The sequence below is a fragment of the Microcaecilia unicolor genome, chromosome 4, assembly GCF_901765095.1.
Source record: "Microcaecilia unicolor chromosome 4, aMicUni1.1, whole genome shotgun sequence".
Classification (NCBI taxonomy): domain Eukaryota; kingdom Metazoa; phylum Chordata; class Amphibia; order Gymnophiona; family Siphonopidae; genus Microcaecilia; species Microcaecilia unicolor.
Window position 1 is genome coordinate 184,054,980 of NC_044034.1, and position 15,297 is coordinate 184,070,276.

The 15,297-nt window shown below is 44.0% G+C and overlaps 1 protein-coding gene across 5 annotated transcripts in view; it reads left to right on the forward strand.

Moving 5' to 3' along the window:
* Window positions 1-15,297, forward strand: part of INSC (INSC spindle orientation adaptor protein) — a 314,937-nt gene that overhangs the window by 99,131 nt on the left and 200,509 nt on the right. For all 5 annotated transcript variants that reach the window (XM_030201048.1, XM_030201053.1, XM_030201051.1 and 2 more), the window contains exons 2-4: window positions 70-162; window positions 3,860-4,205; window positions 9,343-9,395. In XM_030201048.1, the coding sequence (XP_030056908.1) occupies window positions 92-162; window positions 3,860-4,205; window positions 9,343-9,395 (470 nt within the window). In that variant the 5' untranslated portion in view covers window positions 70-91. The remainder of the gene's footprint in view (window positions 1-69; window positions 163-3,859; window positions 4,206-9,342; window positions 9,396-15,297) is intronic.

Here is a 15,297-nt window from a genome sequence, read left to right on the forward strand (position 1 = left end):
CAGCGATTCTGGTTTCTTGTTGGACTCTGATATGTTGGTTAGTTGGTTAAGATATGCTTTTTGTTTCAGATTGTGACGTGGAGAAACATGAATGCTTGTTAAAATAAACATGGATTTTCATGGCGACAGCCGCTTCAGTTCCAGTCTGTTGCCTGTCCAGCGGTAAGTGCTGCTACATTTCATGAAGTATAACTACTTGTAACCCTGGATCCACTCAAACAGTTCTGGATACTAGCTAAACTCTTTAGGGTAGGCACCCAGACCAGGATTTACAAAAAGGTGTTGTGTCTGATGAGCTGGGCGTAGGCCAGGGCCAGGCTAATTCCACAAATTTCACTTTCAGTTCTGCCATTATGAGTTCTGCCCCTTGGTATTCAATGGGGTGGGTCTGGAAACCTTTAGGGTTTATATTACAGTATGATTGATGTTGAAATCCATTTTATCTTTAACTGGGTATAGTGCATTTTATATATTTGATGCTAATTTACTGTATGTTTGTCTGTGCCATGGCTTAGAAATTTTATGGGCTTGATGCAGTAAGATGAGTGTTAGAACCATGTACTAAGTTTCAGCACACAACATTCTAATGCACCTGCTAAAAAGTGTTTATTCCCAATGCAGTAAACTATTGGCATTCAATATACAATGGCATCTAAGCACACACCACCATAGTAATCTGCAACTGTTTGCTGCATTGAGAGTGAAATGTGTCCCTTCCTGTCAGTGTATGAGTGAGGATTAGCTCGTGTACTGACAGGAAAGGAGGTATTTAAAAAATAATAGTAATTAAAAAAACCAGCAACAGATAGACTCCCTGACCTCCAACCCCTACCCTCACCTGCAAAAAATCCCAATGGCCTAGTGGGTTCCAGACCCTATAACTCCCTGGACATGCAGCCTTTGGACGATCTGACATCTCAAGTTAGGACAACCTCTGACCAAGGCCCACATCACACAGAGGCTGCGGAGCCCCCTTGAACCAATAATACCTGATTTGAGGAGGCCTCCAGTGGTGTCCTTCCTTCACTACTCCCATCTTGTAAACTTGGGGTTCCTAGAGTTTATCCAAATTGCTGCTAATTAACACCAATGTTTGAATGCTAGTGCCTAATTAGCTAATTAATTTGCACACGGATGTATGATGCATGCCCAAATGTGCATGCCCAACTAAAAAATTGGTGCTGAAAAAACCCTGCTTAAGCATTATTCTATAAGCTGCATCTAAAGTTCAGCGTGGTTTATAGAATAAAGCTTTAGTGTTATGGTTGTGCATAAGTTTAGGTGCCACCATTTTCATCAATGAAAATGTGGTGCAAATGTCCCCGCCTAAAATTACATGTGGAGCACCCTTATTCTGTAATTATGTATTTAACTCAAAACCACGCCCCTGTTCCTCCCTGAAACCCATGACTGTCCCCTTTCCTTACCCCCTTTTTTAGGCCACTTGAAAATTTAAGGCATGGATCATGTACCTAACTTTGAAAGCGTAACACCCAATTTTATTAGTGCCAATAATTGCTTGTTAAAAAGCCAATTATTGGCACTAATTGTCTCATTATCTTATTAAATGTACAAGTATCTCTAGTGGTAGCAAAAGTCTTCAAAATTTTATGGAAGTTGAAAAGAATTAGATCCCTTTTCTCAGAAGAAATATTTAGAAACTTGATCCAAACTCTAGTAATGTCCCAATTCGATTACTGTAACACAGTCTATGCGGGCTGCAAGGATAACTAATGACGAAACTACAAACTGCTCAAAACACTGCAGCAAGAATTGTGTGTAATGTCTCACGATTTAATAAGGTTTCACCGTTGCTTCCTTCATTTCATTGGCTTCCGAGTAGAGCTAGGGTTGCTTTTAAACTATGTATATTTGCCTTTCAAATCATTTATGGACTGGTCCCTGATTACATGCTTCCCTTGATTGAACTCTCTGCTCGTAATTCTATCCATGGGACCAAGGACTTCACTTTCCTAACTATAAGAAGATTGTTTATAAATCAGCCCTTTCAGAAGACTTTTCCTATCAATGTGCTAACAGTTGGAATTTACTCCCAAAGTGTATCAAATGTGCACCTGATTACATAAGTTTTTGAAAATTACTAAAAACCTTTCTTTTTAAAACGTTCTTGCACAAGAAATTGAAGATATATTTCAAATATATCATTCTAATTCCTATAACGAAATTTAATATCTCTCTTAATCTTGTATAGTAAACAAATGTTCTCTTTGTTATGACTTGTAAGATATATTATGGCCAATCCATTTGAGATTTACTTTACTTAGGGGATCTTTTACTAAGGTGTCTATCGTTTTTAGCTCATGCTAGAAATCAGCTGGTGCTAAATGCTGAGATGCCTATTAGCATGAGCTAAAAACGCTAGCGCACCTTAGTAAAAGACCTCCTTAGTGTTTTACTATAATATGTGTTCTTCTAAATTTTGCATTGTAAGCCACATTGAACCTGAACATTGTTTGGAATAATGCGGGATATTAATGTCAATATAAATAAATAAATAAATCGCAGGCTCAAATTGGAGCTGTGCCTAAATTTGCACGCGCAAATTTCGGTGACCTTTATAGAATCAGGGCGATGGTGTAAGTGTGTTGATGCCAATTTACACTAGTAATCTATTACAGAATCTTGGCACCAAGATTTCGTTACAGAATTAGTGCTCAGTGTAAGGTATCTAGACACCTAAATTGTGACAACCAGTTCTAGAATTACCCCCATCTCTATACCTAAGCTGTGTAATTTAGGACAGTTTTATAGCTTTCCTAAATTAAACTGCATAGTTGCATGGATAGCAATTGAATATCACTGCTAACTGTAGGGTTAGGTGGGAAAAGTTGGTAAGAATTTTCAGCAGCACCATCTATGTGGTGCCGCTGAAAGTTTGTGGATGCAGGATGTAGCTATACTGCAGCACCCACTACCCCCCTAATTCTATATATAGCAGTCAAAATTGTCCACGCAAATTTGGGCATGAACCCAAATTGTATGTGAAATGTAATTGCTTAATTATCAACTAGCACTGATAATTGGGCGCTAACAATCATTGGCATTAATTGGTGATAATTAGAATTTACATGCATATCTTTATAGTTGCTATTCTGCTGTGTGGATCTGAAAAGGGCTGTGGCCAGGGAATGAGCATGGGCGGGTCAGGGGTGTTTCTATGATTTGCGCACAGTGTCATAGAATTCAGGAGATTCGCACCTAATTTTCACTAGGGTTCAGTTGGTGTAAATCCTCAAATTCAAAACTGGGCATCCATCCTAGCGCTAAGCACTATTTAATAAATGGTTCCCAACTTGGAGTGACTTTTATAGAATAGCGCTTAGGGGCCCTTTTACTAAGCTGTGGTAAAAAGTGGCCTGCACTAGTATGGATGTGTGAAATTGGCATGTGCTGGGCCATTTTTTAAATGGGGCAGCAAATGGCCATAAACTAATATAAAAAGTAGTGCGCAGCTATTTACTGCCTGAACCCTTACTGCCACCTATTTACTTAGCGGTAAGGGCTCACGCACTGTGTAGGAATGCCCCCCCCCCCCCCATGGTAGAAAATTATTTTCTACTACAGGAAACAGCACGTGCCAACTTCAGAATCACTGCCGGACACTTGTGCTACCACGGCAGTAGTGTCAATTTGGTGCGCACTTCCCATGCATTAGCCTTACCACAGCTTAGTAAAAGGGCCCCTTAGTGCACATTTGTTTGATGCCCAAATTTGAGCGCCATTTACAGAATTGAGTCCTATAGGGATAAATCCTTTTGAATATTCAGCCTACAATTTATAATACCTAACAACAGAAACCTTAGTTATATACAGTATTCTGTTCTTTTCTATATTTTAGAATGCACCTCATTCAAGTGGATTCTGTGCAGCGCTGGATGGAAGACTTAAAATGGATGACTGAATGTGAATGCATGTGTATTCTTCAGTCCAAGCCAATAAGCGTTGAGGACGATACACAGAGTGAACTGATCCTTTCATCCCAGCATGGCACGTGTGATAACCTGCAAATTTTGTTAAGGAGAGCATGGATTATAAGCATGGAGCTGACTAAGATTGTTCAGAAGCTAGAAAGGAACAGGTGGCAAAAAGTTCACAGCATGATTGTGAGAACCAATTACCATGTCTGCTCAATGATAAATGAATACAACACTTTCACCAGAAATCCATCAGAAGAAATGAACCAGGTAGGTCTCAGTTTACCCTTTGTCATTTTTGTGCCTTTATTTTAAGAGCTGATTTCAAAATGCAAAGTGGGACTAATGTGTCCACAGGCAGGGGAATGGGGTGAGCCATTGCAGTCATGACCTAACAAAAGTTTGTCCAACATAGCATCAACAAGAGAGTTTGGAGATAGGGCTACAGATTGATTTGTTTGGCTCTTCAAGCAATGAGCTCTCTTGTCCCTGTTTCTGGGTCACAAATTAAGGATTAAGAAGCGTCACCTCAGTTAATTTTTCAACAAATTTATGTTATTGCTTTATCAAAATGTAAGAAGATAAGTTTCTTCATTGCATATTACAGTACATCTAGTGATACTGATCCTCTTCCAGGGTCCCTTTTATTAAAGAGCAGTATGTGTTTGCACTTAGGGGCCAGTTTACTAAAGGGCAGTAGGGCTACCTTGCGGGTAGCATATGCCAAAACAGCACTACCACGGGGTAGTTCTGGCTTCAGCGAACGCTGTTTTCCATGCTACAAATTAGAAATTATTTTCTTGTGCGGTGGGCAGGGAGTAGGCATGCCTGGCAGTAATCATGCAGCGTATGTCCCTCGCCCTTACCACCAAGTAAATAGGTGGTGGTAAATGCTCAGGCAGTAATGGTCACGTGCTAATTTTGAAATTATGGCATGACCATTAAAGATGCCAATGAAAAAAGGCTTTTTACGGCTGTAAATTCAAATGTGTCCTGTCACAGACCTTGTAGAAAATCAGTAACCCTGCGATCACCACTGAACTTCATGGAAAAATTAATGAATTTATGCTGTTGTCAGCACTCTTGGGGTGCCTGTTTTAACATACTGTGACAAAGCAAGCTTTTCTCAAGATCACAAGACTCCTGAGACAGGTGCTGTGTGCCGAAACATGGGTCCATGTCGAGTCTGTCTGCATACTAATTGATGTCATCAATAAATTCATGTATCATTATTAAATATCTCTATTGATTGGACTGGAAGGTTGTTTATGCATCCTTACTTTTTCCTGCTGGAAGTCCAAAAGGAGGACATATCCTCTTAAACAAGGACGTATGGTAATGCTAGGGAGGGGAGGGGAAAACAGGGCTTGGCAGTTTACTTTCACTCATTTGATCTTCTAGTTCAAATGGAATTGTCTGGGATCTGACACTATGAGCCTTTATTTACAATTTTACTGGAAATGAAACACTTGATTCCAGAATCAAACGCAGATTCTCTCCATGGCAGTACAGAGTATAGTCACTGAGTTACTGGGACAGTAACTTAAAGCACTCTTACTTTGCTTAAATATATGCACACGTTTCCCCACATAATCTGATGTTCAGAATTTATGTACACAGATGCCTTGTTTGAGAATATTCTGTGTGAATTTTGAAGTGCTCACATATATTTGCAGTTGAGAACTTTATTGAAAATGTGTCCTTTGTCACAGAACTAATCTTTTTACCAAATAAAGCAGGATAGTTGTTACCTCTGTGTCTGGATCTGTATCTAATTTTCCTATCACGTCTATCTATATGCTCTCCATTGCTTTTACACAAAGACCAGCAATATCTTTCATGCTTGAAGTTTAAAAGGTCAGATACATCATTTTCAGGCCCAGGCATTTAAACTACTGTCTGCTCCACTCACTGACACTTATCTTTAGAATGGTTACTTCTGATGTAAATAAATTATGAAACTGATGATGTTTTCTCTAGTTGCAAAACATAATATAGCTCCCAATTATGTAGGTGTGCTTGAGAAATGAACAAAATTATGTGCCAGGTGACAATAAAAAGTAGGTTTCACCATAAGAGATTTCATTTGCTTGTAATATATTGAGTTGTATTTCATATTTATTTAAGGCTTAAATTTGATTAACACCTATACAATTAATAGCCAATGATAGAATACAATAAATAGTATAGGATAAAATATATAAATTTAACAAGTACCCATCTCCATTCTATAGAGCATACCAATCCCCCAGTATGGAAGAACCCTATAAAAGACTGCCATCCAACTGCCAGCACCTGGAGTTCCATAGATAAGGTAGAATTTGGTAAACCATCCAGACTCTAGATTCTCTCTTTCTGCTGCAGCTCCATCCCTGACATTTAAGAACTGATTCCAAAGTTTCAATTTCCTACTAACCCTTTCACATTTTGATAAGTTCAGTTTGTATCTAAAAACGCAACCAGGAACTCAGTGACTCAAGGCAAGAATTCAAGTTAGTCATAGCCTATGTCTGCTCTTTTCTGATCCCTAGACAAAGCTGTCATCAGCAAAAAGATGGCAGTGCACCAAAATCCTGCATCATCTGAAAGAGATTCTTAAGGCAATTCTCAGCTGACTGTAATTATTCAGAGAAATATTATCTCTTGGTTGCTTTGATATGTCTCTTTGGTGCAATGTTGAACTAGACTTGTACTGATAGTTTGGTGAGGAAAGAAATATAGGAAGTTGTGGCATGTTGACTCAATATAAAAAATTCACCAACTTTTCTCAGAATATTGAGGGACGTTTTCTCACAATATTGGGATTCTTTTTACTTCTGGACAAAGTCCACAGGTAGGTTTTACCCACAAACTTTGCACCAGATTTCAAAGAGAAAATATGTACATTGACCTTTTATTCAGTGAGACTTAGATACTAATAACTAGGGTTGACAGTAAAATAACCCATCAATGACTCCTCTAAAGGTGCCACGCTTGGGCACACTAAATATCCATTCCTTGTTAATCACTCCCATGTATAAGCAGTACCTTTCCAAAGTCTAGTGCAATGCACTGTGAACCAGGGGCACCAGGTTCGATTCCCAGTGCAGCTCTTTGTGACCCTGAGCAAGTCACGTAACCCATAGGAGCCAACTTTTCAAAATTATTAGGGGTGCTAGGCCCAGTGGAAATAACCCTTCCATGAACACATAGAAGGAATTTTTTCAATATTGGGGGTGCTCAAACACCTACAGCACCCACAGAGTTGGCTCCTATGCCCCATTGCTTCAGGTACAAAAGGCTTAGATTGTGATCCTAGTGACAGAAAACGTACCTGTATATATATGTAAACTGCTTTGATTGTTTACCACAGAAAGGCAGTATATCAAATCCCTTTCCCTTTCCTTTCCCTTACCTAATTATGGTGTATGGACTTTCCAAATAGCAAAACAGAAGGCCCAAAAGTACATAAACAAGAAGGAACAAAAAAAGTACAAATGAGCCCTCAAGACTGGAGCAATAAAAAAATCCTTTAATGTAATAGACCCGACATGGGCAGACAAAATCTCCCAACCATGACTGGACAAATGAGCAAGGATGGAGCTGGAATCTGGAACAGACTTGGCTTGGCTGGACCCAAATACTGGAACGGACTAGACTGGAGTAACAGGACTGGAGCAACTGGACTTCACCTGCGTTCCCCAGAGATTGAGCCCCTAGGTGTGGGCGGCCTGCAGGACTTACAGGACGGAGCTGGTAGACAAGAAATGCTGGACCAGACTGACTGGAACAACAGAATTCTCACACCAGACACTGGATAACTAAACAAGCTTGACTAAAACAGGATTCAGGACTCAGGATTCTCACACAGGGTACTAGATACTGAAACAAGCTTGACTGAACAGGGACTGAAGGTCGGAGGGGAAAAGAACAAACGAGGCAGGCTAGGCAGGATACAAAGCTAGGCCACACAGACAAACAATAAAGCAATGACTGAAGGCTGACAGGCAGCCACAAAGAAGGATACACAGACAAGCAAAGAGCAATGGCTGAAGGCTGACAAGCAGCCACAAAGAAGGATAAAAGCAGTAGTGCTTAAGAGCTTAACTGTACACAGACTAAACAAGAACAAGGCAAGGCATACAGGCAAGAAACAAAGCAAGGCAGAAGTGCTACACAGCACACCAACTAACCTAGAGACCTTTGGCATTGCAAAGGCAAACTAGAAAGTTCCCAGCTGGTTAATAAAGGCAATCTCACAGCTGAGATCACCAGTAAGGGTGAGGCATAGTACCAAAAATCCCAAGCAAGTCTGGAAGGCTGGAAGATACTGACCAGACTGGAATGACTTCTGGAAAATGCTTGAGAAACAGGAACAAGACAGTCCATAGCAACCACAGGGTCCGGCCACCAGGGGGCAAAGTGAGCATAGACATGGAAAATAGTCACAATCGTGACATTAGGCCCCTAATTTAGAAGCCTTAGTCACAATTTACATGTATAAATATTGGCATTTAAACATAAAACTTGAATAAACAAGGAAAACCCAGTATTAGAAGGATGGCATTTACATATTTATTTATTTTTTACATATGTAAATCTGAACTATGTGCATGTGTTAAGGGGGAGTGGTTTGGGCAGAACTACGGTGGGACCCAAAAAAATACATATATATTCCTCATTTCAGCACAGGAATGCTTGTCTGTGATTACAGAAATCAACATTAGGATTAATAGCTGTTCCTTGTAAGAACAGGTTTTGTCAAACCGCTCATTTTGGGCAGCACCTTATTGGAAGGATTGGGGGATCACTCCCTTATTTCCCCAGTCCCCCTCCCCAAATCAATAGTGCCAATTTTTTGCAGCCTTGGGAGCATTTAGACATGTAGGTTTCCAAAACTTAGACATGTATGTCTAAGTTTTGCATTTACATACGGTCTGTTCCCTGAGAAAGGCAGGGACAAATCAAACTCGGATATAAATATCAAGTATTACATACCATGTAAAATGAGTTTATCTTGTTGGGCAGACTGGATGGACCGTTCAGGTCTTTATCTGCCGTCATTTACTATGTTACATGTGTATGTTCTGAAATACCAACTTACACATGTAAGTGTCGATACAGATGTTTAAGTGGCTGAGTTGGGTTCTGTTGATGTTGTAGACATTGACATATGCAAAATGGCTTATTCTGTCACATGTAGTCAGTACATGTATGTCCATTTTGCAGATCCTTTTCTGAAATACTGCTGTTAGTGTTCAAGCTTATTTATACACATACCTGTTTGAGTTTAGAAAATGTGCTTGTATCAGAAATGACACGTACAACAGGCTCAAAGTAAAGGGATAGCCATTTTATTTTCTTTTGAAATAAGAGCCTTCACTATGCAAGTCTGTTCAATAAAATGCATTTCTTGACTTTTCTGCAGCTCGAGAAACTTTTAATGGAGAAATGTTCAGAACTGACAGGGATTACCGAAAGGTAAGTTGAATCATACCAGCCTTGGTTTGCAATTATTTTCTTTTCATCATTTGCTTTCACACAAGTGCAGTTTGACAAATTTCTCATATTATTCTGGAAGACTGAAAGGATGTCAGGAGGAATGACTTTTAAAAATCAATCCTTAAACTTTGCAAGAATTTACCAAGACTTATAAATAAGGCAGAATTCCAGTAACTATATTAATTCTGGAGAAAATTGGATTCTACTGGACCACTTTAAGAATTTTCCTAAGATTATCTTATACATTAGGCTGATATTCAACCCGTGGGAGGCAGCCCACCTAAGTGCCGTGATCAGTGCTGACCCCGATATTCAATGCTGGGCCATTTCTGATGACCGACATTGAATATCCAGGTTTTTATGGCTGGCTTAAACTTAACTGGCTATGGGGCTCATTTTTAGAAGAGAAAAACATCTAAAAAGTGGCATAAAATCTGCATTTGGACATTTTTCTCACAAAAACGACTAAATTGGTATTTTTGAAACCAATTTGTAGATGTTTTTCTATGAAGTCCATCAAAAGTGCATTCAAATAACAAGGAGGCATGTCATGGGCGTGTTAAGGGCGGGATCTGGGTGTTCTAACACTTGGATGTTTTTCTGCCATAATGGAACACAAGAAAAACATCCAGTGCTTTAAGTTGGATGTTTTGGTCTAGACCTGTTTTAGTAACAAATAAGCCACAAAACAAGTGTCCTAAATGACCATATGAGCACTTGAAGGAATCAGGGATGACCTCACCTTACTTCCACAGTGGTCACTAACCCCCTCCCACCCCTCAAAAATATGATCAAAACATTACTTACCAGCCCCTATGCCAGCCTCAGTTGTTATACTCGGGTCCATTAGAGCAACATGCAGGTCCCTGGAGAAGTCTAGTAAGTAACCCCTTTACCCATAAGAGCTATTGTAGTGGTGTACAGTTGTGTGTGGTGGGTTTGAGGGGGGGGGGGGGGTCAGCAGACAAGATAAAGGAGCAACAGTGAGATGTGTACCTGGAAGCATTTATTTGATGTCCACTGCAGTGCTCCCTAGGGTGCCCCATTTCTCTCCTGGGATATCTGTGTGGCCAGTCTACTAATAATATAGAGAGGAAAGGTCCCACTCAACTTTCTTTGTGAGTTCTGAGTGACATTATTTTATTCTGAGCTTGGTAACTTAAAGATTAGGGTTTAAAAGAGGAATTGTAGGATATTGATAAACACAGAATTTTAAAATAAATAAATAAAAAGAGCAAGCAAACTTTATTAGCTAGTCTCCATAAACTTTTCCCCATAGTTTTAAAACTTGAAGTTTCTGCCACAGCTTAAAAGAGGAATTGTAGGATATTGATAAACACAGTTAGAATTAAAAAAAAGCAAGCAAACTTTATAACTTTATTAACTAGTCTCCATTCCCTTTTTCCCATAGTTTTAAAACTTGACGTTTCTGCCACAGCATTAACAGATAGTTTCTAGAAGGCACAGAAGGGCCCAGTTCAGTCCTCATTCCTGCCAACCCTCCCTAATTCCCACCCACCCCTAGCTCAACTCTTCATTTATAGTCAGTTATTCTAATTATGACACCAAGAGGGGAACTTTCAATTTTCATTGGAGTCTGAATTACATTTAATTAGTTTCTAATAAGCAAGCCCTAAATAAATTACAAATTACAACAGTAAAAAGGATCATTCCATATCATCAAGCTGATCAATCCATAGACTGGTGGTTGTGTCCATCTACCAGCAGGTGGAGATAGAGAGCAAACTTTTGCCTCCCTATATGTGGTCATGTGCTGCCGGAAACTCCTCAGTATGTTCTCTATCTCAGCAGGTGGTGGTCACACACAGCAGCAGCTCTGGCTAGGCCTCCAAGCCTAATCCTTAGGTTTTGTTGAGGCCTGGGGTTGAGGGCTCTTTTGAGCAAGTGCAAACCTGGTGGTGCCAGGTCCCTCCTTTTCTCCCCCCTCCCGCTGGCTCCGTTTAAAAAAAAAAAAAAAAAATTTTTAAACGTCTTTAAAGGCGTTTAATTCGACGTTTCTTTAAACGTTCATTGCAGCTACTCACTGGGACACCAGTTCGTTACAGCTCGGAGCGGCAAGCAGGTAATTTTACCTTTTTATAGCGGGCAGGGGGTTCCCCGATTCTTCTCCTCGTGGCAATGGCGTCGGAGGGCGAGGGCGCAAGGGTCGCTCCCCGGATCGCTGGAGCGCTTCTAGAGGGGATGCGGGGGTTTTACAACCTGATTCGCCCTTGATGGGTGATAGTTTAGTGACCGATGAATGTCCCGGTCGTTCCTCCGGCGTGGCGGTTTTTTCCCGCCATAAACGCCCATCCCCCGCTCCTCGCCTCCGCCATCTTGGCCGGCCACGCGGCTCGGACGGCTTCTTCGGGGCCGCCCTTGAGGTTGGAGACATTAATGCCATGAACGCCCTTAATTTGGGCGACGGCACAAAAGCGGCTAAAGTTAAGCGCCGTTCTTCCCGCGCGGCTCCTTCACGGAGTTTCGCGCCGGACGCCATTTTGGATGCGCAGCATGTCTCTCCCCCGCTATTGCGAGCGCCGGTTGAGAGTGCGTCTAGGGCTGTTGCCCAGGCTGCGGAAGTGCACAGTCTGGGGGGTTTCTCCCCCGAGTTTGTTTTGCTGCTGCATCAGGCTTTCCTCATGCAAAACGCTGCCCCTGCTCCCTCTTCTGATAAAGAGGTTGAGGTTCCCAGAGGTAAACGCCCTCGGGTTGATTTCCAGGCCTTGGAGGACTTTTGTCTCCTCCGATGTAGATGAGGGCAGCGTGTCTGAGGTCTCCCAACGATCCTTTGCGGATTCCTTGGAGGAGATAGATCCCCGCTCGGATGGAGCGGATGACCCCTCTGCAGCGCGGCTTTTTAGCCCAGAGGATTTGCCCAACCTGTTGTTACAGGCCATGGACACTTTGAAGATTTCCTCTCCGGAGGACGTCTCTCCCTCAGCCCCTGTTGGCTCTGCCATTATGCTGGGGACGAAGCGCCCGCCTAGAACCTTCCACGTGCATGATGTCATGCACACCTTAATTGCGGCTCAATGGGATGTCCCGGAAACGAGCCTTAAAGTGGCTAGGGCTATGTCCCGCCTCTATTCTTTGGCTGTGAGTGAACGTGAGGCCTATCTGTGGCCTACCGTGGATTCTTTAATCACTGCGGTGACTAAGAAAACGGCGTTGCCGGTGGAAGGTGGCACGGCCCTAAAGGACGCCCAAGACAGAAGATTGGAGGCGGCCTTAAGGTCGTCCTTGGAGGCAGCTGCTTTAAGTTTGCAGGCCTCAGTTTGCGGCTCCTATGTGGCCAGGGCGTGCCGGACTATGGTGCAGCGGGCTTCCCCCTCGGATCATTCCTTGAGGGCTGATTGGCCGGCCCTGGAATCGGGCTTAGCCTATTTGGCAGACTTGCTGTATGATGTCTGGAGAGCCTCAGCTAAAGGCATGGCTCAGACAGTCTCTGCGCGGCGGTGGCTTTGGCTGAAACATTGGTCTGCTGACCACGCCTCTAAATCCCGCCTGGCTAGATTGCCTTTTAAAGGCAAGCTGCTCTTTGGGGTCGAGCTGGACAAAATCGTGACCGATCTCGGCACGTCTAAGGGCAAGAAATTACCAGAGGTCAGGGCTCGGGTTAGTACTCGTCCCGATACCTCCATACCGCCCGGGCAAGTCGGGTTCCTCTGCCCCCTCTTCCTTCAAGAGGAATTTCTCCCCCAAGCAGCATTCCTTTCGCAGAGACCGCCGTCCCGGAGGTGCTCCCTCCGGTCCTCCCCCAGGGTCTCGTACCCAATGACGGGGCCTTGGTCCACGCCCCAGTGCAGATTGGAGGACGGCTGTCCTCGTTTCTGGGCGAGTGGATCACTATAACTTCAGACGCGTGGGTGCTGGAAGTCATCAGAGACGGCTACAAGCTAGAGTTCTGCCAACCCTTAAGAGACGGGTTTGTACTCTCTCCCTGCAAGTCTCCGGTCAAGCTGTGGTAGTGCAGCAGACCTTGGACAACCTGATCCGCCTGGGTGCGGTCGTTCCGGTGCCAAAAAATCAGATTGGCAAGGGACGTTACTCCATTTACTTTGTGGTTCCAAAGAAAGGAGGTTCTGTCCGGCCTATCCTCGACCTCAAAGGGGTCAATCGGGCCTGGAAAGTGAGGCACTTTCGCATGGAGACTCTCCGCTCTGTTATAGCGGCAGTGAAGGCAGGAGAGTTCTTGGCTTCCTTGGACATCAAGGAAGCGTACCTGCATATTCCCATCTGGCCTCCTCTCCAACGCTTTCTGCGTTTTACAGTCCTGAGACGACACTTCCAGTTCAGAGCCCTCCCTTTCGGGTTGGCTACTGCTCCGCGGACCTTTTCCAAAGTAATGGGGGTCATAGCGGCCTTCCTGCTAAAGGAAGGAGTACAAGTCCATCCTTATCTGGACGACTGGTTGATCCGAGCCCCCTCTTATGCAGAGTGCGGCAAAGCTATGGACCGGGTAGTTGCTCTTTTGAGCTCCCTGGGATGGATCATCAACTGGAAGAAGAGCCAGCTGCGCCCGACTCAGTCCCTGGTGTATCTGGGAGTTCGATTCGACACCCAAGTGGGCAGAGTGTTCCTGCCAGACAATCGGATTGTCAAGCTTCAGGCTCAGGTGGACTAGTTCCTAGTAGCCTCTCCTATTCGGGCTTGGGACTACGTGCAGCTGTTGGGCTCTATGACGGCCACGATGGAAGTAGTGCCCTGGGCCAGGGCTCATATGAGACCACTACAGCTATCTCTGCTGCTGCGCTGGACTCCGATGTCGGAGGATTATGCTGTGCGCCTTCCCGTGGACCCAGCAGTGCGCAAGGCGCTGAGCTGGTGGACGCAGACAGACAAGTTGTCTGCAGGATTGCCTCTGGTGACCCCGGAGTGGATTGTCGTCACGACAGACGCCTCTTTGATGGGCTGGGGAGCCCACTGCTTGGGAAGGACAGCGCAGGGGCTCTAGTCTCCTGCAGAGGCAAGTGGTCTATCAACCTCCTGGAACTCAGAGCCATTCGCTTGGTGTTATTGGAGTTCATCCCGGTACTCGTGTTGAAGCCTGTACGGGTCCTGTCGGACAATGCCACGGCTGTGGCCTATATCAACCGCCAGGGAGGTACCAGAGCGCCCCTCTAGCCAAGGAGGCTATGAGTCTTTGCCAGTGGGCGGAAGCGAACCTGGAGCAGCTTTCAGCGGCCCACATTGCCGGAGTCATGAATGTCAAGGCGGACTTTCTCAGTCCAAAAAGAAAAGTGGGAAATGGACCAATGACTCCAGGAGAATGGGAGATAAATTTGAAGAACCATTCTCCTGGAGTCATTGGTCCATTTCCCACTTTTCTTTTTGTGCTGTTATTTTCACGTGGGAGTTAGCGTTCATCCACTTAGGTGGATCACCCTTTCTTGTTTCGGACTTTCTCAGTCGCCATACCTTGGAGCCCGGAGAGTGGCAACTATCTGCTCAGGCGTTCTTGGACATCACGAAGCGCTGGGGCCAGCCGAGCCTAGATCTGATGGCGTCATCGGCCAATGGCCAAGTGCCGCGCTTTTTCAGCAGAGGACGGGACCCTCGATCCCTGGGAGTAGATGCTCTTCTCCAACAGTGGCCGACACAAGAGCTCCTCTATGTGTTCCCGCCCTGGCTCATGTTGGGCAGGGTGCTAGACCGGGTGGCAAAGCATCCCGGCAGGGTAATCCTGGTGGGTCCGGATTGGCCCAGACGTCCCTGGTATGCGGACTTGTTCAGGCTCTCAGTCGACGATCCTCTGCGGCTGTCAGTGGAGCAGGGCCTGTTACATCAGGGTCCCGTGGTGATGGAGGATCCCTCTCCCTTTGGTCTTACGGCCTGGCTATTGAGCGGCAGCGTCTGAGGAAGAAGGGCTTCTCAGACA